This window comes from Numida meleagris, chromosome 9 (assembly GCF_002078875.1).
Source record: "Numida meleagris isolate 19003 breed g44 Domestic line chromosome 9, NumMel1.0, whole genome shotgun sequence".
Classification (NCBI taxonomy): domain Eukaryota; kingdom Metazoa; phylum Chordata; class Aves; order Galliformes; family Numididae; genus Numida; species Numida meleagris.
Window position 1 is genome coordinate 12089709 of NC_034417.1, and position 25827 is coordinate 12115535.

The 25827-nt window shown below is 40.8% G+C and overlaps 1 protein-coding gene and 2 long non-coding RNA genes across 13 annotated transcripts in view; 2 read left to right on the plus strand and 1 right to left on the minus strand.

Annotated features, from left to right (window-relative positions):
• Positions 1-14841, minus strand: part of ARNT2 (aryl hydrocarbon receptor nuclear translocator 2) — a 91294-nt gene extending 76453 nt beyond the window's left edge. For 3 of the 11 annotated variants that reach the window (XM_021407339.1, XM_021407338.1, XM_021407337.1), the window contains exon 1: positions 14347-14583. In XM_021407339.1, coding sequence (XP_021263014.1) covers positions 14347-14569 — 223 coding nt within the window. In that variant the 5' untranslated portion in view covers positions 14570-14583. The other 8 variants (XM_021407349.1, XM_021407343.1, XM_021407340.1 and 5 more) reach the window with 8 other exon arrangements.
• On the plus strand, positions 1579-4036 carry LOC110403720. The gene is made up of 2 exons (XR_002441808.1): positions 1579-1779; positions 3718-4036. It is a non-coding gene; the product is annotated as an uncharacterized LOC110403720 (long non-coding RNA).
• Positions 13669-25378, plus strand: LOC110403721. The gene is made up of 2 exons (XR_002441809.1): positions 13669-14299; positions 22597-25378. It is a non-coding gene; the product is annotated as an uncharacterized LOC110403721 (long non-coding RNA).

Sequence of the window (25827 nt, forward strand, 5' to 3'; positions counted from 1 at the left end):
GCACTTAGGTCTTCTCCACATTATAAAGGACATTCTCATCAGAAGGACAGAGATCCTCAGATCCCAAACCTGCTACCTGCACCAAGCCCAGGTCAGAAGTAAATCCAAAAATCTAGAATTGCAGTGAAAACTTCAGACACTTGGCTACAGCCTCTCAGATATAAACAGCCACAAGTGGGAAAGTGTGGGTGCAAATCAGGCAGGGAAATAGGGTTCTCACTGCAAAAGGTCAATTTGTAGAGAAGGAACATTTATTAAAACAAAAGAGGCAGAAGCTTAGCGTACTTGAAGGGTCCCAGTACAACTGCAGTCAACAGCAGTAGTACTGCTCATGCTGTTTGAATTTGGCCCTCATTGGTCTTAGGCCACTACATACACAGTCACACACTGATAAAACAATTCATCGCTTTTTTCTGCCTTAATCTGCCCCAGTTTTTTTGATATTTTTTCAATTTATATTAGTGACACGTGGCAAAAGTACTAATTAAATGATTCTGCATTACAAAAAAATTAGGCTTCCCACACAATGCATCATTTCAATTTAAAATGAATGGTGATCCTCCCTCCTCCTCTGACATTTGGTATTTGCCAAAAATAACTGCACAATTATAAGTTGTACGCAAGAAACAGAAGGTAACATTCAAAGTAATTTTCTGTAATTTTTACTTACCGTGTCAGAACTAGCAAATACAACCTATGGCTCATTCTGCATAGCAGAGCAGCCAAAGCTAACCCATTAGTGAATTCACAGTAACTGAAGAAGCACACGCCCAGCCTGGGCAAACAAACAAGATGAAAAAATAATTAAGTGCTATGACTTTCCTTCAGTTTTCTCTGAGATAGATCACACTCAGTCCATTAATTCATCGTTTCACAAGTGTGTTTCATTTAGCTTGTTTTGGTTGGCACTCCGTTAGAAATTCACGTACAGGACATTTTTTCTCCTTTTTAAAACAGAACATTTGCTGTATTTCAACCAACGAAACACCAGGAGGTAAACGGGGAGCTGCAAGAGAAGCTAAAGCCGTGCAGAAGCCAGGCACAACCATACTGAATTAGCAAACACCTGCACATGGTACTGCCCCAGAAGATCCCACCAGTTAGTTAAAAGGGCTTGGTAGGACGTTGACATTTTGTTGCTCAGCAGAAAAGCAAAAAGCCAACTGGGTTGCTCTCAACTTGCTCCCATGCAAGCAGAACAAAAAACAAACAAAACCACCACCAGCAAACAACTCACATCATTCCATCATTAGCACTAACACGATTAATTTTGACAAAATTCTGCTGCATCTGCCTCCAAGTTGCTAAGACCTGACTTCACTCTGCCCATCCAACCATCCCTATTTCCTGCACTCCTCCAGGTGACCTCCCTTGCTGGACGTCCTCGCAACTACGTGCCTCAAACAGGATTACTTTTACCAAGCTCTCCTGACCAGTTGGGATGCTCCAAGCACCCTGCAACAGGAAGCTGTGGATGTTAGAAGGTTATATGGCTTTTAGATCCTGCCCAAAATTGTGGAAAAGTGCTGAGTGCTATTACATAAAAACATCAGGGCTGGCTCAAGAAGAGAGGTGAGTCACACATGGCAGGAGGGTGGGAACGGACCTGGGGGAGCCCCACAGATGCTTGCCCCGAGTTTATTCTCCTTCAAGCACCTGCATGGCCAATGCTGGAAAAGGCATGCTGAGCCTGATGAACCTTTTGCCAGGGACAGGATGGCCATTTTCACAGGATGAGCAGGGCACACGATGATTCTTAAGCTTGCTTCTTCTACGAAGGTAAGAAATTAGCCAATTCCGACTATTTGTTTATTTCACAAATAATCAAATTAACTTCTTGCCACAGTAAGTCTTTACTCTTGATGACCAATTACTTGCTTTGTATTGTCATTGCTACTTTTCCTTCCCCAAACTCATCATCTTGGTTCATTTTCTTGTTCTAAGCCATAATTTTCCAAAGAAGTTTATGAGGTAATGTACTTTACTAAATTCCTATGCAATTGTTTTATGAGAAATAAATAACAATGTGTGCAGAGATAAACTACTGAGCAGTTACTGTGTTATCATCTGAGATTTCATTTTTATTCAATCAGCTTATTTATTCAATCAGATTACTTATTTAAAAACTATTTCTCATCTAATAGAAAGACTGGCTCCTTAGTGCCTGTCTAGCCATTTTTCTTCCAGCGGTATTAGTTGATCTAGATTTTTACCAAATATCAGTACTTGAACTCAAATCAATTTAATTCATGTACAAGTTCAACTTCAGTTTGAAGAAACTGTTTTGAAATTAACATTGAAACAATTATAATGGTAGAGGCAAGAAAACAGAATTTAAAGGAAAACCATCTTGCGTGACTTGAGAGTCAACTTTACTTGATTCTTGTCCATATTATCTATTAAACTATCTACAATAAAAGTCAGCTATCTGATTTGAAGAGCATGCAGGGCAGTATTTATGCCTATAACTTTTGATTCAAGATGGAAGAACTTTGACAAGATATTCCTTAAATACTGAGCAGAGATTTTCCTCATGAATGAATTCATGTGCAGTCCCCTGTTAATATAGATATTCTTACGATGTATTTTCATTACATAAAAATATGGTAAGCATGGTCTAAGCTCACAGGTACAAGTATTTACAATATTCATCCTAAATTTACAACTCTGAATGACTCTGAAGAGCCAGACCAAGACAGCACTGGCCCACTACAACACAGCAGAGGACAAACACACTGAGATGTCACTTCCGGTCGCCATTTCACCGGGCCAAATCATGAAGGACTGAGAAGGAAGACCATTATGGACATGAACAAAGTATTTCTGAGGAACCGTTTGACAATCCCACCATGGAAGATTGAAGTGACCGCTGCTGCTGCAGTAGAAGACCATGAGCTGTCCTACAAGGCATGGACCAAGTTGGGCTCAACGACCTTTGGGCCTTGAGAACTTGGGAATGCAGACAGATCTATACAAACACCCAGTTTGACAAGCAAAGAAAACCTAGGAACAACACAGTCCAACTAAAAAGACTAAAATTTAGACCACTCTGATTTAAATTATTCACTCTAAATTAGTTACTCGTGTCCTTCAAATGCCTTTATTATTTATTACAAAGATTTTTCTGATGTGTGACTCAAAAGGGTATGTTAATTCTACATTTTATTCAGAACAACAACTCCTGTTAGCAAGCACTTAATTATCAGTATATTTACAGTGTCCTTGGGCACTGTTGGGTAATCAGAATTCTCTTGTTTTCATTAAACAATATTTTATTGATAGCACTAATGACTTCAGTTCTGCTTGATCAACAACCAAACGATGCTTATTTAATGTTACAATAATTAATTGGTCTTTCAGGTATTTCCACATCCCAGTTTATTAGCAAGAAGAACATTTGTGTGAAATACCCTAAAAGGAACATCACTATGCATCATAAAAAAATGTTCTAAAAACAGTGTGGTTTCCTATTTCTCCTCTTCCTCTCAACTTCTAAGACAAAGTTTTCTTTTTAGAAGTAGAGGAGGAAAAAGCCACACAATTCATTATAAAAACACACCCTGAGCCCTGCACATTAAATATTAAGTTTATTTTACTCCTTACTGAACTTCCAGTAGGTAAAATCTTAAAGATCCCTTCCAACCCAAACCGTTCTATGATTCTATGAAAATGAGATCTTCTGATTAACACCTCTTTTTTTTTTTTTTTCCTCTCTAGAAGTGAGAGAAGACAGCAGAGGACAGCCTTTAGAGCATCTTCTGAAGCTTCCGTTCTCTGACATATCAACCTGGAGTAGCAGCTACCCCGTCTTTGAAGATTAGTTCCATAAAAGATAAACGTCTTCTACAGTAAATAATAAATTACAAATAAGGGTCTTAATGATTTTCTTGCTCTTCACTGCCCCAGGATCATTAATTACACCGTTCAGGATATTCTGCCTTTTAGGCAGTTTCAACCATTATAACTTTCATGTCTGCAAAGAGCAACAACAAAAAAACCCAAAACAATAAAAGCCCACAGGCTTTGGGAAACTCAACAGTAGCTGTGCTTGCAGTTCTTGTTTTACATTCTGGACTTTTTCATTCCCACACATGCTCCAAACAGAACACCCTAATGATATGGCTTAAGGGAAATCTTGATAGGCATATAGTCCATAGAAAACACTGCTATGCTTGGCTGCAGAAGATTCCTTGGTGTCACTTTACTTTTACTACACACCCAAGAATTTGTCACGAATTTTGGAACACTTGTTTCTACTTAACTTCTTCACGTAGAGCTATTTCCTGAACAGTTTTCATTACACTTTGCTTTAGTCAGAATTACCAGTTTTAAAATAAGAGAGACAATTATGCTTCCAGATAAGCTCTGCTTCGGGAAGCAATCAGCTCTAAAGGCCATGCTCCTACTGCTTTTTCAGAATTATAAAATACAAAAATTCACTGGAGGTTCAACCAGCAAACTACTACACAAATGAAAATACATAAAACTATTTTTCCCCATGTCCTCATATTTATACTAAACATGATTTGACATCCATTACAAGCCACTTGTTCCCAAAAGCATACAGACAGTTCTGTGGATACATCAAACACGGAACTGACGAATGACACTGAAAAAAATCTCACGACAAACAAACTGGATGTTTGTCAAAAAACAAGCTGAGTATTTGTCTACAAATATTGATCAAACTAAATTTTAACTTCCGTATTTGCTGACAGAAGAGCAGCACAGACAAGTACAAAGGACATACACAATTACTCTGAATGCCAAACTTGGCAGTCACGTTCCAGCTGCAACAGGAGCTCTACAGAACAAAGCCAACAACTGGTAGCAGCCCAATGCTCATACCAAAAAAAAAAAAAACAACAACAAAAAAAACCACCACCACAAATAGCTTATCATTACATTTCAACATCAGGAAGAATCATGATTTGATTTCTGAAAGCATATTTACTTCCAGAGAGAGCTCATTAACTTGATTTAAAGACTAGTATGAGTTAACATACTAACCACATACCCCTCTACAACGCATTTTCCTATTTTTTAAATTCAGCTCCCAAGCAAACACCAAACACATGAAAAATGACACACAGTTTTCACGGTGTAACTGTATTTTTCACATGGTTTTACATTTTTGTGCTCATGAACCAATCAATATTTTGCTCTCAATCTTAATTGAAATTGTATCTGGCTGAGAACAAACCAGTAAGTTTTCAAAGGCAGGTTAAGCGATCATCAGTTGAGAGAGCAAGAAATAAACTGTAAAGCCTATATTAAGGTTGTACAGCCAGGTGGATCACAGCTAGTTTAGCAATGTAATAGCTATCCACATGTGCTCATGTCTATACTTTTCCAAGACACTAAAGAAAAAACTACCCCAACACCGTAGCCACCAATATAATGAAAACACAAAGTAATGATTATTATGTGCTTAGAATAAATAATATCTGCTGTTTCCAAGGGTGAAAACACATATATACGCACACACTACACATATACTGCTTTTTCTCTCCTTTCTTCCCAAAAGGAAAAAAATTCTTTGCTTGACCAACATAAACGTGGTTGCAGTAAAAGTCTGTCATTAAAACATTATCAAGTAGTGCATAACTACCAGGGGGAAAAAAAGAGATATTCCGTACTTGCTACAGGACGGGCACTCCACCCTCTTACACAAATATGTTATTTTAAAATGATCTTGGAATGGAATGCACCAATGTATATGAAGAAAGCACCCCAGAATACACTGTCCTATAAGCAGGACAGGCAAACGGTAGCCAGGAGAACAGGAAACAAAAATCTGAGGGCTGGTAGCAGGCACAGGGATGTCACAGGACTTGTCAGAGGCTGAGCAGGAAAGCTGTAGTAGATCTGACCCCTGCCTACAGCCTGTACACACGTCTGCCTTCTCTCGGTCAGCTCTCAGACAGGAGGCAGCCAGCCAGCAATAAAACTGAAAAATGCAGGCAGCTTCTAACAGCCAAGAATTTCCCTGCACGGTGAGAATTTATTGGTCTCTGAAATTCTTATTCGTAATTACCACAGACATTTTAAATTTAGCAAGGATGAAAGAACATTTTGTCCTAAAGCCCATCTTGAAAAACCAATCCCATCAAGGAGGTACAGGTGGAGATGCAGGGCTGAACACTGAGATGTTATTGACCTCAACTCAATCTGCGCCTTGGCTTTCCTGATCCTATCTCTAATAGAATCACAGAATGGCCTGGGTTGAAAAGGACCTCAAAGATCATCGAGTTTCAACCCCCCTACTGAGTGCAGGGTTGGCAACCACTAGACCAGAGCCACATCCAGCCTGGCCTTGAACACCTCCAGGGATGGGGCATCCACAACCCTGCTGGGCAACCTGCTCCAGTGCGTCACCACCCTCTGTGTAAAAAACTTCCTCCTAATATCCAACCTACATCTCCCCTGTCTCAGTTTAAAACCATTCCCCCTTGTCCTATTGCTATCCACCCTCCACGCATTCCATCCCAAGACAAGGCCATGGCCCTGCACATCCCAAAACACTTCCCACAGGCACGACCCTCTCAGGGTAAGGTAAGGACTGGTGTTCTGCCTGCACCTTATTTGGTGTTGCTAAAGGCAGGAGAGGTTTTGCACGTCATCAGTAGATGAGGCAGAGCCAATTCCTTAATGACATATCAACCTTTTCATCATAGTCATCAGATAATACTTTGGAGAAGGAATAAAAAAAAGCATGTGCCAGCTCTGCGAGTAATGAATAGTTTTCCTCAAGCAAAACATAATTCAGCATGAACTTCATGTAAATGTTCTTTCCACCCACAGATCTCCAACTGATTCTATCCAACCGAAGTGCCAACAGTAAAACCACCTATCTACTTCTAATTGGGTTATTGTACCACAGAATTAAGCTTTTCTTTTACAGCATCAACATACAGCTGTTTAACCTCAAAAATTACTTCAGTATTTACATGGCCTCCTTTTTAAAAACATACATGGAGACCAAAGAGAGAAATACAAATCAACAAGAGAGAAAACTTTGGAGAAAGCTAGCTTGTATGCTTAGAGTATATGGTGGCTTGAATGTCTATCTCGGGCCATAGGAACACTGTAGAAGAAATTCAGATTGGCACCTTTCACTATGATGTTAAAATCCTAAGCATCAGTTCCATTTTCAGTTCAGAACCAAAGGGTTCAAACGGCTCAAGGAGTACAGCATGTAAAAGAAAAAAGTCTTGAGTCACGAAATGCTTTGGAAATTTCTGACGTTTCCTTGTTTGTTGAGTGAAAGACCGATAAAATATATTTAATCTATTGCTACACCTCAAAGATCATAGCTTCACAGCAAGTACAAATCCACTCCATCTCATCTAGAAAAAATAAAAGCAAAAACCGCCCTCATTCAAGAACCAGCTCTCAAGCTTGATTAACCTACAAGAGGAACAAAAGACTCCTACAAACCTATGTAACTTACAATGCCCATCAGCTACAACAAAGGAAGACAATTCTCTGTTGCAGTCTCGTTCCTTAACAGGTGACTTTGGATAAGACTATGATATTCATTTAAGATATTCTTAATGCTAAAGCCCACTGCCTTCTTTGCAGGAAATCACCACCATGAGGACTGAGACAGTAATCTGCCCTCAACACCTCAACTGCTAATGGTTATCCTCAGAGAGGCCAAACCCACTCCTACACTGGGCACTGGTGCAGTAGAGGTGGACACACACTCTTCCACCCAAACTCTGCCTCATAGTCAACGCAGGCTGAAGAAAGCAGCTGAAGAATAATTATTTGGACTGCAGTCCACCTTTTGACTGTGCCCACATATTCAGAAAGCATTCTTGTTTTCCAGTCTTCATACAAGAGCCTGAAAACACTCCTGTATTTTTCTCAGTGATGGCTCATTTACTTTAAATTCAACAATGAAAATGCATACTTCAAACGTTCAATGCAGCTATTGCAATTCTCACAAGGCTGATTGCCCAGCAAATTAAAACTTCACCCTTTTTTTTTTTATATGAAAACATCAACAAGACAAATTAACAAAAGAATATTTATCCCAGGAACACTAAAACCTTTACATACCTTCAATGATTGGCCATTGTATTACAAAGGCTGCTGAAAATCCCATAACAATAAAGGGAAGTTTTCAATACAAAGGCATGTTTTCTTCTGGCCAAATCACCACTCACTACAGAAAGCACAGAGCATATACAGAGGAACAGAATGCACAGAAGGCAAGGCAATCTCGTAAAGATGCCCTAAAAAATTAAATGAGAGAAAACTGCTGGTGTCCCCATACAAAATGACAAGAACATGACTCACAGGAGCAGGCAGAGTGACCGGTGTTTTGCTGAATCCAGCCACAAGGCTACCCTCCACAGGCTCCTGTTACATGAGCTCCTCCTCAGCGGCTGCGAATACAAGAATTTACGTCCCTAATACTCTTCCTACCATTACTGTTACAAAATCAGCACCCAATTTCTGGGGTTGCTGCCTATACAGGGCATTGCGAAGACCAGCAACTTTCCATGCGACAGAGGCTTAGCAAATTAAAATCCTGGCAAGATATGGAACTACTGCCACGATCTATACACAAGAAGTTACTTTAATCCTCCTTGCCTACAAAATAACCTGTTTTAGCCCAAGTTTTAAAAGCGTTTCCAGTTCAGCTTGACTTTCCATCCCTCTTGTTACAGGCAACACAGTTGCACAAATGCATGCATTGAGAGAGCGTGTCCCAGCACTCAAGATACCCACCTACCTTTCCCAGAAGGCAGAGCCAGCAGTAGCAAGTCCCTCCAGCCATCTACTTGCATAAAACTGTGTTCTGGATTATTACTGGGAACGTAATGGAGAACATTTTTCAAAATCAGGCCCATCTATCCACAGAAACAGATTTTGCTTTTACCTCTGAGGAATACAAATACGCAGTGTTTTTGTTCTTCGCACCTCAGTGATTTACTGGCACGCCGCTTCCCATAAAATATTTGCATATATCTGAGAGTCAAACTGTTCTGATACATTCTGTGTTTGCCAGGAAGCTAACGCCTCAGTTCAGTGTAACTGAGCATTTAAACAAGGACAGGCACCAGGACAAATGGCAGCATAATTAACATACCAATGAAGAGCCAGTTGTTAATTACTACCCATTTCAGGCATTTTGTATGAGCAACTTACCTGAAAAGCCTTCCCATCTGTACACTGGCAAAACCAGTAATTAAACAATTCGACACCTTTTTTCCTTGATTAGAGAATAAAATGATTATTTTACTATTCTATTTGTCAAACGCAACTGACATTTAGATGAGGAAAAACAGCAGCAGCCCAATTCCAAACATTTCAAATTAACATTACGAGCTGTCCCTGAACAAAACAGCAATATACATACACATAGAGCAGAAGTAAACCAATAGATGGTCCTAATTTGAGCCACTCATTATACCTTAAAGTACCTGCTCCATTACGTGAAAGGCAGTGCAGTTGCTACTTTTAACAGAAAAAGAACGATTTTTCTTTAAGGAGCTCATATGCTATCTGTAGAACATAAAGGCTGAACTCATAAGCTGCTGAAAGACTTGAGGAAAGCAGCAGTACAACTGCAGGATGCATTTACATCTTAACAACAGCCTTTGAGAAGTCGATGCAAAGTGGGACACAGAATGGAAACCAGAGGATAGAAACGTGGGAGAAAGATGGGCAAAATGGAAATAACAGCAGACAAGAAGAAGAAACAGAAAATCTAGAAACACTGCTCAAAATGTAGAGCATCCAAAACAAAGGATTTCTCTTTCTCCCTGTGCAGATTGCTTTGAGTACAGAAAAGGAAATACAGCTGAGGCTTCTAATCCATCACCCATTGCACGACTATGGCCATTAACTCATGTAAACAGCAATGCCAGGACGTACAAAAGATGCTTTACTAATTTTGCCATTTTTTGGAACAAATCCATTTGAAATGGTGAGTTGCAAAGTTGCAATCAGCTCTTCTGAAAAAATTGGCATTCTATGTTTGGCTTTCGAGTTTCAAACCTTGTAACTTATCCATGTGCCAGGCCAACATTTGCTGATATCCAGTAATATTTTGTGACTCTTTTAGGAGCAGCCACAAAGTGCGAATTTGATCCATGTGAGTTTACCCCACCAATTAAAAACAGTAGATTTGAAAAGCAAGAAAATCAAACAGATATAAGAACATCAGATTGATGCCAGAAGATCTTCCAATAATGTGCTAACAGAACAAGGCAATGCTTTTCATTTCATTGACCAAAAGTACACCCTCTATTCTCTAATATTAATTTAGATACCTGCATACCAAGACCAATTTGCCTTTAGGTTTTGGTTTTCGCAATAGTAGATGATGAATAACTCATATATTTTTTAATTTTTTTTTATTTCTTTGCTGACAATATGCATCCACTCTGGATTAGAATGAGAAGCTAAAATGTACAAAAGCAGCCTTGCACAATTTTCTTTTCCTCCTTACACGGAATGCGGGATAGGCATGGAGTGACAGGAAATGCTTTACACTGGAACAAAAGAAGTATTGTTGGCAAGAACAAACAAGTACCAATTGTTTGTACACCGACCCAACACCCAAGATCTCTGAAATTTCTAAATTTCTGCCTCTTTGGTCCAACAACTCCATTCTTTTGCACAAACTATCCTACTGAATGGGTGAAGGCATACCGCTATATTTCCAGTTTTCTTTCCCAGATCTCTCTCAGAGCACTTCTGGCCAGCCAAGGAGACCCTGCTACATGCAGATCTAAATCCCCGGGACTTAAACTCAAGGCCCTTCCTTCCATTTTCTATTGCAAGTTTTAATAACATTATACTTTCTTCAGTTAGCACTGAATTAACACTTTCCCATTCTTATTTGTCAGTTATGAAGAAGTAAGTCTAAAAAAAATTACCCTAAACTACACACACATCTGATCTTCACAAGCCATTTAAGCATAATCTCTGCATTCATCTTCATAATGACAGCCCCATTTCTGTCCTCTTAATAACAATAATCACTAACTCAAAGGCGTTATTTGCCTTGATTGTTTTGAAATGGCTGCTTTTTTCTTTTCCTACTTAATCTCTACAGCAATTTCTCTAACTGGAAAGAAAAAACACCAAAACCATATGGTATTACAGGCATCAGCACTGTCCATTTTGTTGTGCATTTTTATTAAGAGGCACAGGGAAACATCATCCTATTTGAAAAAATATTTGAAACTAACCATAAGCTGCATATGCAAATTTTAAATAAATACTCTTTGATAGGAGAGATACTTTAAAATGAAATGTTTTGGATATCTTGTAGATAAGATGTATCAAGAAGTTGCATTACTTCAATACAATTTGCTGTTCTGCACACAGTCCTGAAGGTCAAAATGCTATCACAGAACAATTCGGTGGGCACTATAATCTCACAACAGTTTGAATGAAATAAGGGCACATTCTGCTGCAAGAAAGATACGAAAATAAGAGAAGGAAAGAATCTGTGGTTTATGGGTTCCCACTACTTAATGAGCGTTGAGCTTTTGAGATTTTTGTTTTAACATTATCTTAGAAATAAGACTACTGTTTTGCATCCCAGAAACATTAAAGCCCATAATAATCACCATCAGTAGAACATATAGGATGCTGCTGAATTGATTTTGGAGTTTATTGCATAGTCTATACAGTAAACGAAGGGCAAAGCTGCTACTACTGTTGCAGTAAAAGGCATCCACTCTGTGTTGAATACCTGAGAGTTACAGGTGGACACAAACCATTCTCCCATTTCCCATTCCAGCTGGATATTCTAGGAATGAAAAGGAACTTTTCACCCAAGACCATGTAATGTCTCAGAGTAAGAAAACATTGCTTTCATTATGAGTTCTACATTTCCATCCCAAATGGACTAATACAAGAATCACCACATCATCTACTTCATTGCAAGTTAAGCAGAATTTGACCTCAAAGTAGCAACAGTTACAGACAAGTTTGCATCCCAAATATATATATATATATATTTAAAACAGATGTGGCATTAAGTTTCTTTGCTGCAAGCAGTAATTTATGAAATGCTTGTTACACCCCCACAATTTTTTTGTTCTTAAAAACCACTTAATATGCCAATCTTATTTCAGGAGGAAATAAATTAACTCTGATGCTTTGTGCCAATGCAGATGAGCTTCCCACACACCTGTACTGCATTTCACATTTCAGTTAGTCATCCAAATGATGACAAATGAACAAAGTACTTCCAACCAGATCCAATTCCTAAGGTCAAGCATACAGCAAGAGCGATACAGATCATTGCTCAGAGCCCCCCACTTTCATCAGCACAACGTCCAACTGCAGCAATGGACGAGCTCTTTCACCACAAAGATCTACCAGCAGGGGTGGCCACGGCTCTGTCACCACCCTGTCCTTGTCACTGCAACTCCCACAAGCCCTAGCAAGGAAGGGTTGCAAGCTGCTCCAACTTCCTTGAGTTTTTGTAACTCAAACTCTTTTTTTCCAAGAAAATCAGGAAAAAATGGATATATCTGCATCTAGCATGCGAGAGGAGATAACACCACACAGCAGCATGTGGTTCTGCACCAGGAGATACCACGTGGAAGGACTTTCATGCTCAGAACCACAGAACACCCAGCTTTCTGCATCTGATAATCCCCATTCCACTACCTAGGATATGACTAATGCCACACGTATTTGTATTGTGGTAGCTGTAGGTTAATGTCCTGCCTAAATTACCAAATGTTATTAGAACCCCAGACAATTGCTTAATAAAAATTTAATCATATTGTAATTTCTAATCATCATTAAAGATGCTTAACAAGTTAATCTCTCTATTGTGCTCCCCTAACATCGTGGATCAGGAAGTCAGCTGGCATAAGGCAGCACAGCTTCACCAATACTAATAGGGCTGCTTTCATCTGACTCCAGCTGAGGATCTGGCCCAGGAAGAAAACAGCAGTCTTCAAATCCTCTCAGCAAAGCTTCTGATTCTGCTTCTCCGTACTGCTTCACAGCTAGTCCAGAATAAAACAATATTAAGAAAAAGACAACTATCACATTTAAAAATATAGCATAAACCAAGCTATGTTGTGCAGTTTTATCTTCTGCTGTCTGTGGTAGAGCAAACACTGAAGGTCTGCAGTTCTCACAGTTCAAAATCTCCCCGTTTTGACTTTGCCCATGCATAGCTACATTTGTCTGACAGCAACATTCACACGCAGATACTGTGGGAGGCTCACTAAGAGCTAATGAGTTGTCATTCAGCTCAGCTCTGCTCCGACTACCTAGCCGAGGAGCGACAAGACATGTTGTGACCTCAGCCTTACAGAAGCACGCATTAATTCACCTCAGGAAACCAGCTCGTTCCCTCATCCTTCCTGTGGACCTGCAATCTGTGCTGAAGAGTTTCAGGACTGCAATGCGTTCAGCCAACACACCTGGCTCTCCTATTTCCCATAACCTCTTCCTAAATTCACAACATGAGCGTTCCCTGGGTCACAGAGGAACAACCCCCAGGCCCCGCTCGGAGGCTGGTCTTCCTCAGGCTCACATATACCTCACATACAACCACAGCTTTGGTGGCTGCAGCTGCAGGTGGGCAGGAGCAGGTGGAAGAGGCTGGTGCCAAAGGGCCACCAGATTTACTAGACCCAGCGGTTAGAGCACAGACCTCCGTGGGGTTGGGGCTGTTCCTGCGCATAGCTCAGGAGGAGCAGATAGGAAGAAGCAAACCAAGCTTCAGCTGTTCGAAACCTCTTACTGACTGGCACCATGTGCACGCATGGTGAAATCCTGTTATCATGCACAACATGGTAGCCTGGAAGCTAAATAAAACTCACTTGACAACCCGTTGTTAAATATTGATTTTCATTTAATACATAGAATTCTAAAATGAAAACTCGGTCCGATTGGGATTGCTCCTGCTTCCTTCACTCCTGCTGGCTGAAATACACCAGTTGTGTGTGTCACAGTGTTTAGGTTCGGGGTGAAAGCTACAAGGACATTTCGGTGTTAGCTGGCATTCGCTCAAGCACACCATTTGCAATCAGAACTGAAACTGACGAGGAAATACCATGACATTAAAGCACATAAAACTGGATCCACTTCTGATGAAAGCGTTCATTGGTACTGAGCCCAGTGTAAGCTCTGCTGTCCCACTGTGTTTAGCGCTGGACACCTGGCAACCCAATGCTGAGCTGGCCAAAATGCATCATTGCAATATCCACTAGGGCACTCCACACAGACCCAGCACCACCTCAGGGAACGCCTTCCCCAGCAAAGAACTCAAAGAGAAAACTGCAATAAGTTCCTTCTCTTCGTAAGTTTTTAACAAAAAAAAAAAAAAAACCGCCACATTTATTGCACCTTTTGGCAAACACAGCGACAACCACCTGCACCGCCGCGTGCCGACGCCCGGCTCTCCGCACCCATAGCCCAGGACGGGGCCGAGGTTCAGGAGGGACCCCCCGAACCCCTCAGCCTCTCCCGCCCGCAGGGGCAGCGCTGCCGCTCTCCGCCCGTCGCGTCGCGTCCCCAGGGTGCTGCGTGCCTGCGGCGGGCGGGGCCGCGCTGTGCAGCCGGGCCACATGGGGCGAGCCGGCAGCAGCGCTACTCACCGGGAGGGTTTACCGCCGCCGGCGTTGCCATCTTGTCTCTGAGAGGAATTAAGACAAACGCAAAGGGGAGGAGGGATGCTCTGAGCGGCGCGGAGGAGGCGGGGGTGGCAGCCGGCGCCGGGGTGGGCGAGGCGGGAGGCGCGGAGGCTGTCGGGCTGCTCCCGCCCCGGGGCCCGGCGGCGGCGGCGTTCCCCGCTCGTTGCGGGGCGGCCCAAGATGTCCGATGGCCCCGCGCCGCCTCTGCTCATGCGCCGCGCGTAGTGAGCATGTGCCGGGCGGCCGCACATGTGCGCTGGGCCCGCACCCGCCGGAGCCCGAGCGGGACCCCCGGCCGCCGCCCCGCCGAACCCCGCCATAGGAGCACCGCGCTCCGCTCCCGGAGCTGCCGCCCCCCTCGGGGCTCGAACCCGTGGTTGCGGCGCGGTCCTGACAGGGCGCGGCCCCTGAGGGAGAGATCTCGAGCCGAGGCCCGCGGCCGTCGCCTCCCGCTCCTTCAGCGTGCGGGGGTTTCCCAGGATGAACGCACTGGCAGTAGAGTGGTGTGGGGTTCAGCTGGGCGTGCAATACACCTACAGCTTCCTGTGGGAAAAGCTGAGGTGTGGTGGTGTCTTCAAGTCACAAATAGATTGCCCATATCTGATGTGGAGATGGAGGATGTGGTGATTCCAGTGGATCATGCTACACAGAGACATCTTTGCCTATTATAAATAATACTGATTTCCTTGTATTTCTAGTTAAAATGTAATAACTGCTCATAGAATGATAGAATATCCAGAGTTGGAAGGGGCTCATAAGGATCATTGAGTCCAGCCTTTGGCTTCGCATACGGCCACGCAAAAATCAGACCCAATGTCTGAGATAACTTGATCTGGCAGCTCAGGGCTGCCCAGCACCTTGGGGAGCCTGTCCCATGCCCACCGCCCCCTGGTGAAGAACCTTCTTCTGATACCCAACCTGAGCTCCCAACTGTTGGGGCTCTTGAGAAAAAAATCAAGGAACTCAGGCAGGCAATCACGCTCTTCTCAAGCATGTATATGAATTACAGCTGTGTCACATCCTCTTAGAAGTAGTGGTTTGCCTGATGCTGTGCATACATTTAAGAGTAAGTACAGCTGAACAACCGATTATTTGTAGCTCACCTCACATTTTAAGGCTTTCCATTACCTAAAAATACTCTTTCTCATAATCTCATATCTCAGGGCTTTAAGTGAAGAACCACTAACACCAGAATTAATCTGCGCTGGTAAGACCTCACCTAGAGTACTGCATCCAGATGTAGAGTCCTTAGTACAGGAGAGGTGTGGACCTGTTGGAGCATGTCCAGAGGAGGGCCACAGAAATGACCAGAGGGATGGAACACCTCCCCTACCAGGACAGGCTGAGAGCTGTGGCTGTGCAGCCTGGAGGAGAGAAGGCTCTGGGGAGACATGAGGGCGGCCTCTAGTACCTAAAGAGGCTGTAAGAAAGAGGGGACAGACTCTTTAGTGGGGTCTGTTGTGACAGCACAAGGGGAAATGGTTTCAAATGAAATGAGGGGAGATTTAGGCTGACTGTAAGGAAAAAGTTTTTACAGTACGGGCGGTGAGGCACTGGTACAGGTTACTCAGAGAGGTGGTGGTGCCGTCCCTGCAGACACTCAAGGTCAGGCTGGACGGGGCTCTGAGCACCTGATCAGCTGTACGTGTCCCTGTTCAGTGCAGGGGAGTTGAACCAGATGGCCTTTAAGGGTCCCTTCCAACTCAAACAATTCTATAATTCTAATTAACAAGCTGCATGATTTGGTGGAAGCAACCCATGTGACAACTGCGGCAGTCATGTGTAGTGTATATGCAATACTAAAAAAGCAAACCTGTATTGCAATGGCTCTTGGCTCTTTTACACCCTTGGAACGCTGTGAGGGTTGTTAATCGTTAAGCAGCTCTGCTCAGCTGTGCTTGGTGGCCCCAAGCAGTCCTGTAGAAGTTAATGGAGTCACTCAAGGCAAAAAATTGCACATCACTCCTGTACTTTGATCAATAAGTAACCTGAAACAGTTCAGCCATTAGGATGTAAATTCTCTGGAAGATGGAGAAAGTATGGAAGCTGTGTTTACTCGTTTCTTGTAGATTAATTTTATCAGGATAGCATTAAAATGCTCCTGCTTATCTAGAAAGTTTACTTTATCTTTGATTTATTTTTTGTCTATGAGATGTTGGGCTGTTTCTCTAACATCTTGCTGTGTTAGTGCCTCCTTGTGCTGTGGAGTTTGGGACACTCTGTTGGCAGTCTTAATTCCTATGTTTTCAGGCATTTATGCTGATAATACAAGAAGACCGTGTTGGTATCAGCAATTCTGGAAATACAACTTGTTTTCATTCAGATAGGACTCCGTTACTGTCATTTGAGAGAACCTTGGTGACAATATTTCTAGATTCTTACCTTTAGGGAGGAAAAGCTACATTCCGAGTAGCTTACCCCAGGAAACAGGGCACAGCTCAGTTCCTTTGTGTTTCTGGAAAGTCCCGTGTTCAAATTACACACATGATACTGATCATGAAAGCCTTGTCATGAACCTCTGTGACATCAGTTTAAATACATGCCTAAAGGTTCAACAACCAAACCTCTAACACAGTAACATTGGTAAAATACTATTTAAAAAAACACACAATGCGTTGGGCACTTTTGAGGTGTCCTCTGAAGCAATTTACAAATATTCATGAGTTAAACGTTATTGCTCTTTTAACAGAATAACATTCATATTTTCTATTTTATTTTTATTTTAGAGATAAGAAAGCCCAGAGGAAACAAACGTAGAGAGATCTGACAGTGCTGCCATAGCTTGTAACACACGTATCGAATAAGCCAAAAAACAACCGAATTTAAACCAAAGCTATTCAACTGTGCATGCCGTCCCCTTGCATGTTGTCCCATGAGACTTCAGATTAGCCCAGAAAGAGCACGTTGCAGCCAGTATATCTGATGTTTTGCTCCATCTAAATAAGACCTTAGGGCTTATAATGAAACGTGTTCTGTCAAATTTACTGCAATTCAGACATAATTATGCAAAATAAGGCTCTTTCTTCTTTTCCTTTGGGTTTGGTTTGAGCTTTGTTACTCACTCTGTTCAGTTTCACATGCAATTCTTTGTTCGCTTAGGTTGAGAAATGAGATTGATTTTCCCTCCTCCCCATCTTCTCTATCTTAATGGGTAGTTTTAGCAGGGTCTTTTAGAAACAATCCATAAATGAGTTGAACTGTCCTCTACTTATCTGGAATGAACAATTTCCTTGCTGTCTCGTTCTGAGCCTTTCCATATCAGTGCTGAGATCTGTAACAGTGGTAACTGATGAAAGAAATCATCACTGCTATTAAAGTATGTTCTAGTAATGGTGGAAATACGTGGTGTGTGTTTACTTTCGTTGTGATAAAGAACAGGTAGGCAGTACAGCATGAAATAAACTAGATACCGTTTCATTTCTCCAAGATCATTGCCAGCTCTGCTGGTTGCAGCGTAATTCCTAGGGGATGGGGTTCCTCACAGCAAAAGTAAGGGCAGCACCGGTCAGTACCCTTACACTCACTGAGAGATTAAACAGCACATTATCAGTACCAAGTGAAAATAGATACATATAGCAATATGAGAAATATTTACTGTTTGTGAGGCACAACAGGGTGCTTCACTTTCCATATTAATATAATTACAAACAAATGTTGACAGGATGTGTAGCAACAGGAAAGTGAATGAATTAGGAAAAGCGGTTTTTATCTCAATCTTGTTATTATGTACCAGAGAAAGAGTCTGGTAGGTGTCTTTGTAATGATCGTTTCCAATTTAGAGCCCTATTATCACTGATACTAGTGCTCAGCATAGATGTGTTTTCTGCATCTTGGCACTGGAACTACAAATAGATCAGTTAAGCACTGCAGCACACTATAATTGTTTCTCATTAACACATTTCCTTTGAAATTTCAGCACTGGATCTGCAAGTTGGAAAACGTGAACTTGTATCTCCCCATGTGTTTTCATCCCATGCCATGCACTAATAACTTCTAAAGGTTTTTATTTCTTTTAAATGGTGGAAAGTTGTGTTGTGTTGTGTTGGTTATTTCAATTATTATTTCCTTTGAAGAAATGAGTGTTTCCAAGCTGGTTTATCCACCCTGAATCAATAAAGTCCAGAAACAGAGGGAAAAGGTAATAATTTGAAGTGAATAAGAATATATGTTGAATGTCAAATATATATATGTATATAAAAGGTCATGTGGCTATTTATCCAGTTTATGGCAATTCCACCTTAAAATAGTTGAACACCAAGGTCTGAAGCCTTGAAAATTCAGCTCCTCAACAGAATTTACTTTTCTGGGGAAATGAAGAAACTAGGTGAAGTTTCAAATATTTTAATCTAGTATAATCAAAACCAGGGACATCTTAATAATGTCTCATACTTTAAAAAGACCTCCCAGCTACATTCTTTGATCTGTGTTGCCACTGTAGTTGCATTAATATATCGCACTCAATTTATCCAATGGTCTTGCATAGTTTGGAACAGTACGTGTGTATTAAGCAACCCCATCCACACAACTGCTGGCAACTGGAATATTAAGTGCCCTTTTTAATTTTGTTTCGTCGCGTATGGATGACCACACTTGCCTAAATAAGCTATAGAGAAAATCATGAGATTTTAAAAATGAACAATCATAAGAAGGTCTTAAAAGCATTTGTAAAGGAAATTACAGCCTTGTTCTTTAAACTGTCCCATTTCGGAGAAAATTGTATTGTTCCTATAAAGTGCAATAAAATACCTTGATAAGAATGTGGAAGTTACATTAATCTCTGTTCAGTCCTGGAGGTATAGAAATGCAATTTCTATAATGTTCTCTACAGTTATTGCTGTTAAATTCTACAGTGCTTTTCCTGTAGAGAAAATGACATTGAGTATTGGAGAAATCCTCTTAGAGGTGAAATGTCAGTGGCAGAACTCCCTGTCCCTGAGAAAAGTAACTGAAATCAGACAACTGTTCCTGTGCTGGTTAATTTCATACCTTCAGCTCTAACGTTCTGTATAGTCCAAGTCTGTGTACATTTAACCACATAATAAACAACAACAAAAATTTAAACAATGAAACTTGATTATCAGGCCAAGGAGAACAGTCGCTGGTGCAAAAACATTAACAAATGATTTGCTCTCTGTACAAAGTTTACTAATTCAATTTAATTGTTCTAACGTTAAATAACATTCCTAGCATTAACATCCCTTACTGACAGAAGCACTGCCATCCTTAAAACCATAAAGTCTGAACCTGAATCAGCAAAATGACACAAGGAAGTAAAGCCTTCCTCCTCAAAATGACACGTGTTTCACCTTGAAATACAGTAAAAGCTTACTCACTTGAAGGGATTTTTTGTTTCTGATATATTAATCAGGACACTGATCTAAAGCATGAAGTGAGACCTTTTGGAGACCTTTTGGAGTCTTAGAAGCAGAGTTCCAAGTCACTGGATGCTCCTCAACTTCTCTTATTCCTTTCCATCTTCAGAAATAAGGGCTTGAGCTAAATTCTGCAGAAACAAACTAGCACAGCAGGATGAAGGCTCTCATTAGGAGCAGAACTCGATGTACGAGCTGGACTCTGTGACAGTGAGGTCCCTTCCAATTTGGGATATTTTGTGATTCTATGATTAACAATTCTGCCTCTGCATGACATTCCTCAATTTACTAATTCTGTAATATAAGCTGGATTTTAAAATGACATCAGTTAGTTTAGTAAAAATGATCAGTGGTTTACATGGGAAAAAAAAGGGCCTTTTTCATATTCACTACTCAGGTTAGCACTAAACTTCCAGTTTCCCAGATTCCTGCTGCCACATCTTCTCCTTAGTGAAGTCAATGAATGCAATAAAATGCAAGGATTCAAGTAATGTAACCTCAATATATCTAAAATTGATCTTTCTGTAATCCACAAAAGATTGATGTGTTCTGACAGAACAATAAAACTAACAGTTGGACTAGAACAAGTTTAAATTTATGGCAATGGATTTTGAAAAGTATACTTCAAAAACAGCATGTTAGAAAAATTCTGCTGCCAACTTAATGGAGGCGTATGCCTGGTTTGAAGTGAGAATTTATGAAGAGCCTTTCGGTAAGTTTTATAAACTGAATTTTAGTCCCTTTACAGTTTTCTTTTTCTCATCAGAGAGATTTGCTGAGGATCATTAGCTGCAAAAAGTCTAAAATAGCGGAAAGGTTCTCACAATTAATTTCAACAGTACAGCCTGAGTCCCACAAGACGTAGGTGGCACTCTGTGTCATAAATAAAATAAGAAATTAGAAGGAATCTGAAGCACGCTGAACTATTTTGGTTGAGAACAGGGCAGCTGAAGAAAACCCACAACAAACAGGTAAAGAAGTGGCTGCCTGGTATTTGCTTTCTATTCCTATGTGCCCATTCTCAGCTTTCTGCAGCCCCTTTCTTCAGCTATGCAAGATAACAATTTCCAACAACCATAAAAGAGAACAGAGACACATGCATTTAATTGTGTTATAAATTGAATTATGATTTATGGCAGGTTTTGCATTTCATGAGCAAAATGTTATGCAAATTCTTAGCAGATCCATTCATCTAAATGCTTACACAAAATATTTTTGGTAGCTTCCCACTTCATTTTATTTCTGAAATAGAGTGAATATGTGTACCTGTGTCTCAAAGACATGCTTAATTATGTTCAAAATCTAATCTCTGAATTATGGAATGCAACATAATTCATTTCTACACTAGCAAAAGTGTGCTTTAGAAGTGATGGAGCATCCCTTACCATATGCTTTATGGTTCTTGCATTTGCATTTACAAAGAAGGAACAACCATCTTGAATATTTTAATAGCTGTATCTATAGCGATAATTTTTCTTTCTTTTCCATCCTTCCAGATTACCTCAAATACAATCTAATTCTTTTACTCTATCTGATAACATGTAAAAATAAACGTGCATTAGAATGCTTAGATTGCAAAAACTTGCCAATTTATAAGAACTAATCAGACCAAAGATCAACCTACGCAAGCATTTTCATTCTGTCAGTGTCCACTATCTCTGCAGTGTTTGAGAAGAGAGGGCAAAGACAAGGCAAATACTGAGTTACGCCTCCCTCTGTTGTGCACTTGCATCTTTGAGCAAACTGCATCTAAGGGGATTCCTGAACTAGGAGGTTTCATCTACATAATTAAAACCCCTCATAACATTAACCCTGTGTTCTGAATTAATTGTAAAATGTCACATCAATTAATTTCCATCCACCAGGGTTGTGTCTGCATTGATCACCTGGAACAGGAGGCTCAGCATCAGGATTTTAAACAGCAAAGAGAGGGAGCTGGCACACAGAGTGCTGTTTCATAGCTGCATCTTTTGGTGCAAGAGATAATGATACAACACAAATAGGACGGAAACACACACTGAGATACAAGCCTATACGAAAAGGATTGTGGAATAACAATGCCTCCAGAGTGGGCTATGAACTGGGCAAAAGAGTAAGGAAATCTCTCACAAAATACCCTTAGTATCCCAAGATTGAAATAAATTTACTGTGTTTATTGCACGTGTATCCTCTATACCCAAACATTTCACATCCACAGAGCTTTGTTGAAGATAAGCCTCCTGGAGAATACTAAGCAAATGCATTTTGCAATTTGGAAGTGGAAATATAAACCTCTTGCCATGCATCTATATTTAAGAAGTATGATAAAAAAGTAGTTTGCTGTTTCACAATTCTATCCCCTAATTGCAGAGTACAACACAATGAGGGCTCAGGTACAATTGGGACTTTTCCTATTGGGCAAGCAGACCAATTCACACCTCTGGAAGACCCACTCTGGAGTGACATTTCTCCCTGAGCGTGCATGAAATTCACTCCAGCATGCTCATATCTAACTTGAGAAGGAAAAGCCCTTTAAGCTTTTTCAGTGGGCTGTAAGCACACCACTGTTTTTCATACTGCCCCTTTCACGATGTGTTTTATCCTGTCCATAGGTGTGAAGCAGAAGGATAGACGAAGACAGAGAGACTGGAAGAAGCATGGAGGTTTGGTGACTGATTCTTCAGATCCTGAGCTATCATTTCACAATCTGATGTTTGCAGATTTTGTCAAGGTTTCCCACTCTATGAATGGCATGCTTCACCTCAAAGTTACCATCCATCAATTAAGAGTCTTGAACGGTGACTGAAGGCAAAATCGGAGAATAGGATTTTCCAGAACTGCCCTTGGTGCATTGGAGCTATAGAGGACTGCAGAGATAATGTCAATTTCCAGACCCAAGTGGAGCAGGTATTAAGGCTGTGCAGCTGTATCTGTCTGGACAGAACTACACATATTCTCCCATGCTGCAATGACATCACCAGCATCTCTGGCAGTGACTGTGCATGACGGAGACAGACCAGAGCACTGAGCAAGAGCAGGAGGGAGCTGTGTGCAATGTGGTTAGCCAGAATCTAAGTAATAATAGAGGATCACAGGAAAGTACTGCTCCCAGCGCTTCCTGGAATGGTGCTTAACAGCTGATTCTTTTCTAAATTTGCCTTTAATCATACTCAGCATCAGGCTAGTGTTTCCTCTGCTGTCCCTATTACCTGGAACAGATGTTCCAGAGAGAATGGACAGACTTCCTAATTGTGATCTGGCTGCCTGAAAGCTGCTGAATGTTTGTAGAGACACATGAATAGATTCACATCTTGAATAGTAATGCGTGGTAGTGAGAAATGGGTACACAGTTTTGACGTCGACCGATGCCAAAATGAGAATTGGATAAGTGATGAATCTCCCTGCTTACCCTCATCTGCCTCACTGAATTTAGGGTCTTCAAAGGCCTGAGAAAGCCAGGCCTTTGAGAATCCCATACTGGAATGAAAGGTGGTCATTAAAAATATGGCGTACTCTGCATTTTACCAATGAAGAACACTCCTATGAACACATCCTTTGGCATGTGTTTGGGTATTTGATGTACCAGTCACTGCCCAACTGCAGGAGCACAGGTGACAGAACAGTGGGAACGTGTCCTGGAGACCAGCATCTACAGAAGACATCTTTTCTTGCAATATTTTCCATGGAAAACATATTGACATAATATTTTCATACTATCATGTCTAATATCAAATGCTGTTCTCAGACATTCTTTGAATTAAAGAAAAAAAGGTGAACTTCTATTAATACCATATGGAATCAGGTTAGTACTGCAACTAAAACACTTGGTGAAGAAGGCAAATCCTTCCATCTTCTCCTGCTCAAAGCAATAGCAAAATAGACATAAGCTGTGTGATTACCACCTTGTGGGTGTGACAGCATTCAGGGTCATGTTGAATTACAAATTTGAAACACACAGCCACGTGCAAAGCCCACTCCACCAGCTTCTGTTGCAACAAAAGAGTAGCAACAGGGAAGAGATTTCTTAAATTACTCATGATTTATTTTCTGGAGTAAATTTACCCCATAGTTATAAGTATAGATTAATTCCAATGTATTTATTTACTTATTTATTTATTTGTATTATGTTTTTGGAAGCAAACCCTGCGCAGCCAAATGGAGGTTTACTTAACAACAATTAAAGAGTGTGATTCAGTGTTTCCAAATTCTTAAGCGTGATCCTGCCGGGCACATCTTGGGATTAAAATAGAGGAGAGGAACTCACTGGTAGTTGCTCATTTATTCCTGTCCTCACTGCCAGGCAGAAGAAACAACGCTCAGGAAGTCCAAGACTTTTCCTCACCACTGGATCACATGGCGTTGGAGCTTCACTCCCCAGTCATCTGACATCAATTGCATAGCTCATTAGCACAATCTTTTTGCTCAGAAGAGCACAGGAACACATTTTCCAGGCAGTTGGGTGTTCTGTTAATATTTAGGACTTTCACAGTCTAAGATAAGTGAACTCGAAGTTTCTAGTCTACCAGGATTTGTTAGAGATCAACCTCTTGCTAGCAAGGTGTGGCCTTTTTTTTTTTTTGCAAAACAAATTTTATTTTATGTTCATCTTCAATATGTTTCCAAATACCTGTGCCTAGCACTGATAATCATAGAATGGTTTGAGTTGGAAGGGACCCTTCAAGGCCATCTGGTCCAACTCCCCTGCAATGGACAGGGACACCTACAGCTGATCAGGTGCTCAGAGCCCCATCCAACTAATAATGCTGGATTGTTGACAGCATTAACATTTTTAATTGGTACCATTAGGTTTCAGAGTGCACAGCTCAATTGCCATTACTTTCAACGGGTCTACCTGGCTGTTCAGCTTGTCCCATGGTCCTAAGTGCCTCCAAACTGTAAAAGCAACAAAAACCAGATGCATTTCAGAAAACAGCCAAATGGTCTGCAGAAGTTCTCAATATAGAAATCCACAGGATAATGAAATACCAAAACTAATATTAAGATGTGGCTACAGTATTAAAAAAAAGGAAATACAAGGGCAGTATACTTAATATATCATTCACCTATCTGCTGCAAGAATCTCTGTTTGAAATATATATTAAGCTGCTATATAATTTCCTTCTTACAAGAACAGATTGTGAGATAACATCTCACTTCTTCTGCAAAATTTATACTTCATTCTGCTGCAGAGCAAAAAGAGCTGTAATGCACGGCACACACATTGTCATGTTCCGGTCTGGAGAGCAATCTTGAAATCATTAGTCAGTTTGCAAGCATAAGGAACGTAACAGAATCTGTGAGATGCATGTGCTAACAACTTTAACGCTTATGACCAATCTGTTTTTTTATAACAGTTTGTGAATATCTTTTAAGTAAACTACATCTATTAATCTATCTCTGATTTTGTATGGGATTTTTTTTCGCTTGTCAATAGTTTCTTTGAAGATTTTGATGTTTTCTGTTTTAAACATATGTGCTATGATTCGAATAACAGTAGATAGGGATCATTAAAATAACATTTATCATCTTAAACTGTTATTGTTGGGTTTGAAACATATAAGGTCCTTTCCATGTGTTTTCCTTAAACAGAAATAAATGACTTCATTTTCCTAGCAAAATCCAATCTGTTCTTCAGAAGGTTTTGCTTTGAAGCTGCCTATACTGTCTACTTGGTTCCCATAATGCCTTTTACTGTGATCATATCCAGGGGGTTAATTTAGCCTGTGTAATGAGACTGGCATGTGACGTGCTGCAGGAAGTGCACCTCATCAGAAAAGCGCAGTTCCACATGAGAAATTGTTTGTCTGAAAGTGTGCACCACAGCTTTCGTTTGCTCCAATTAA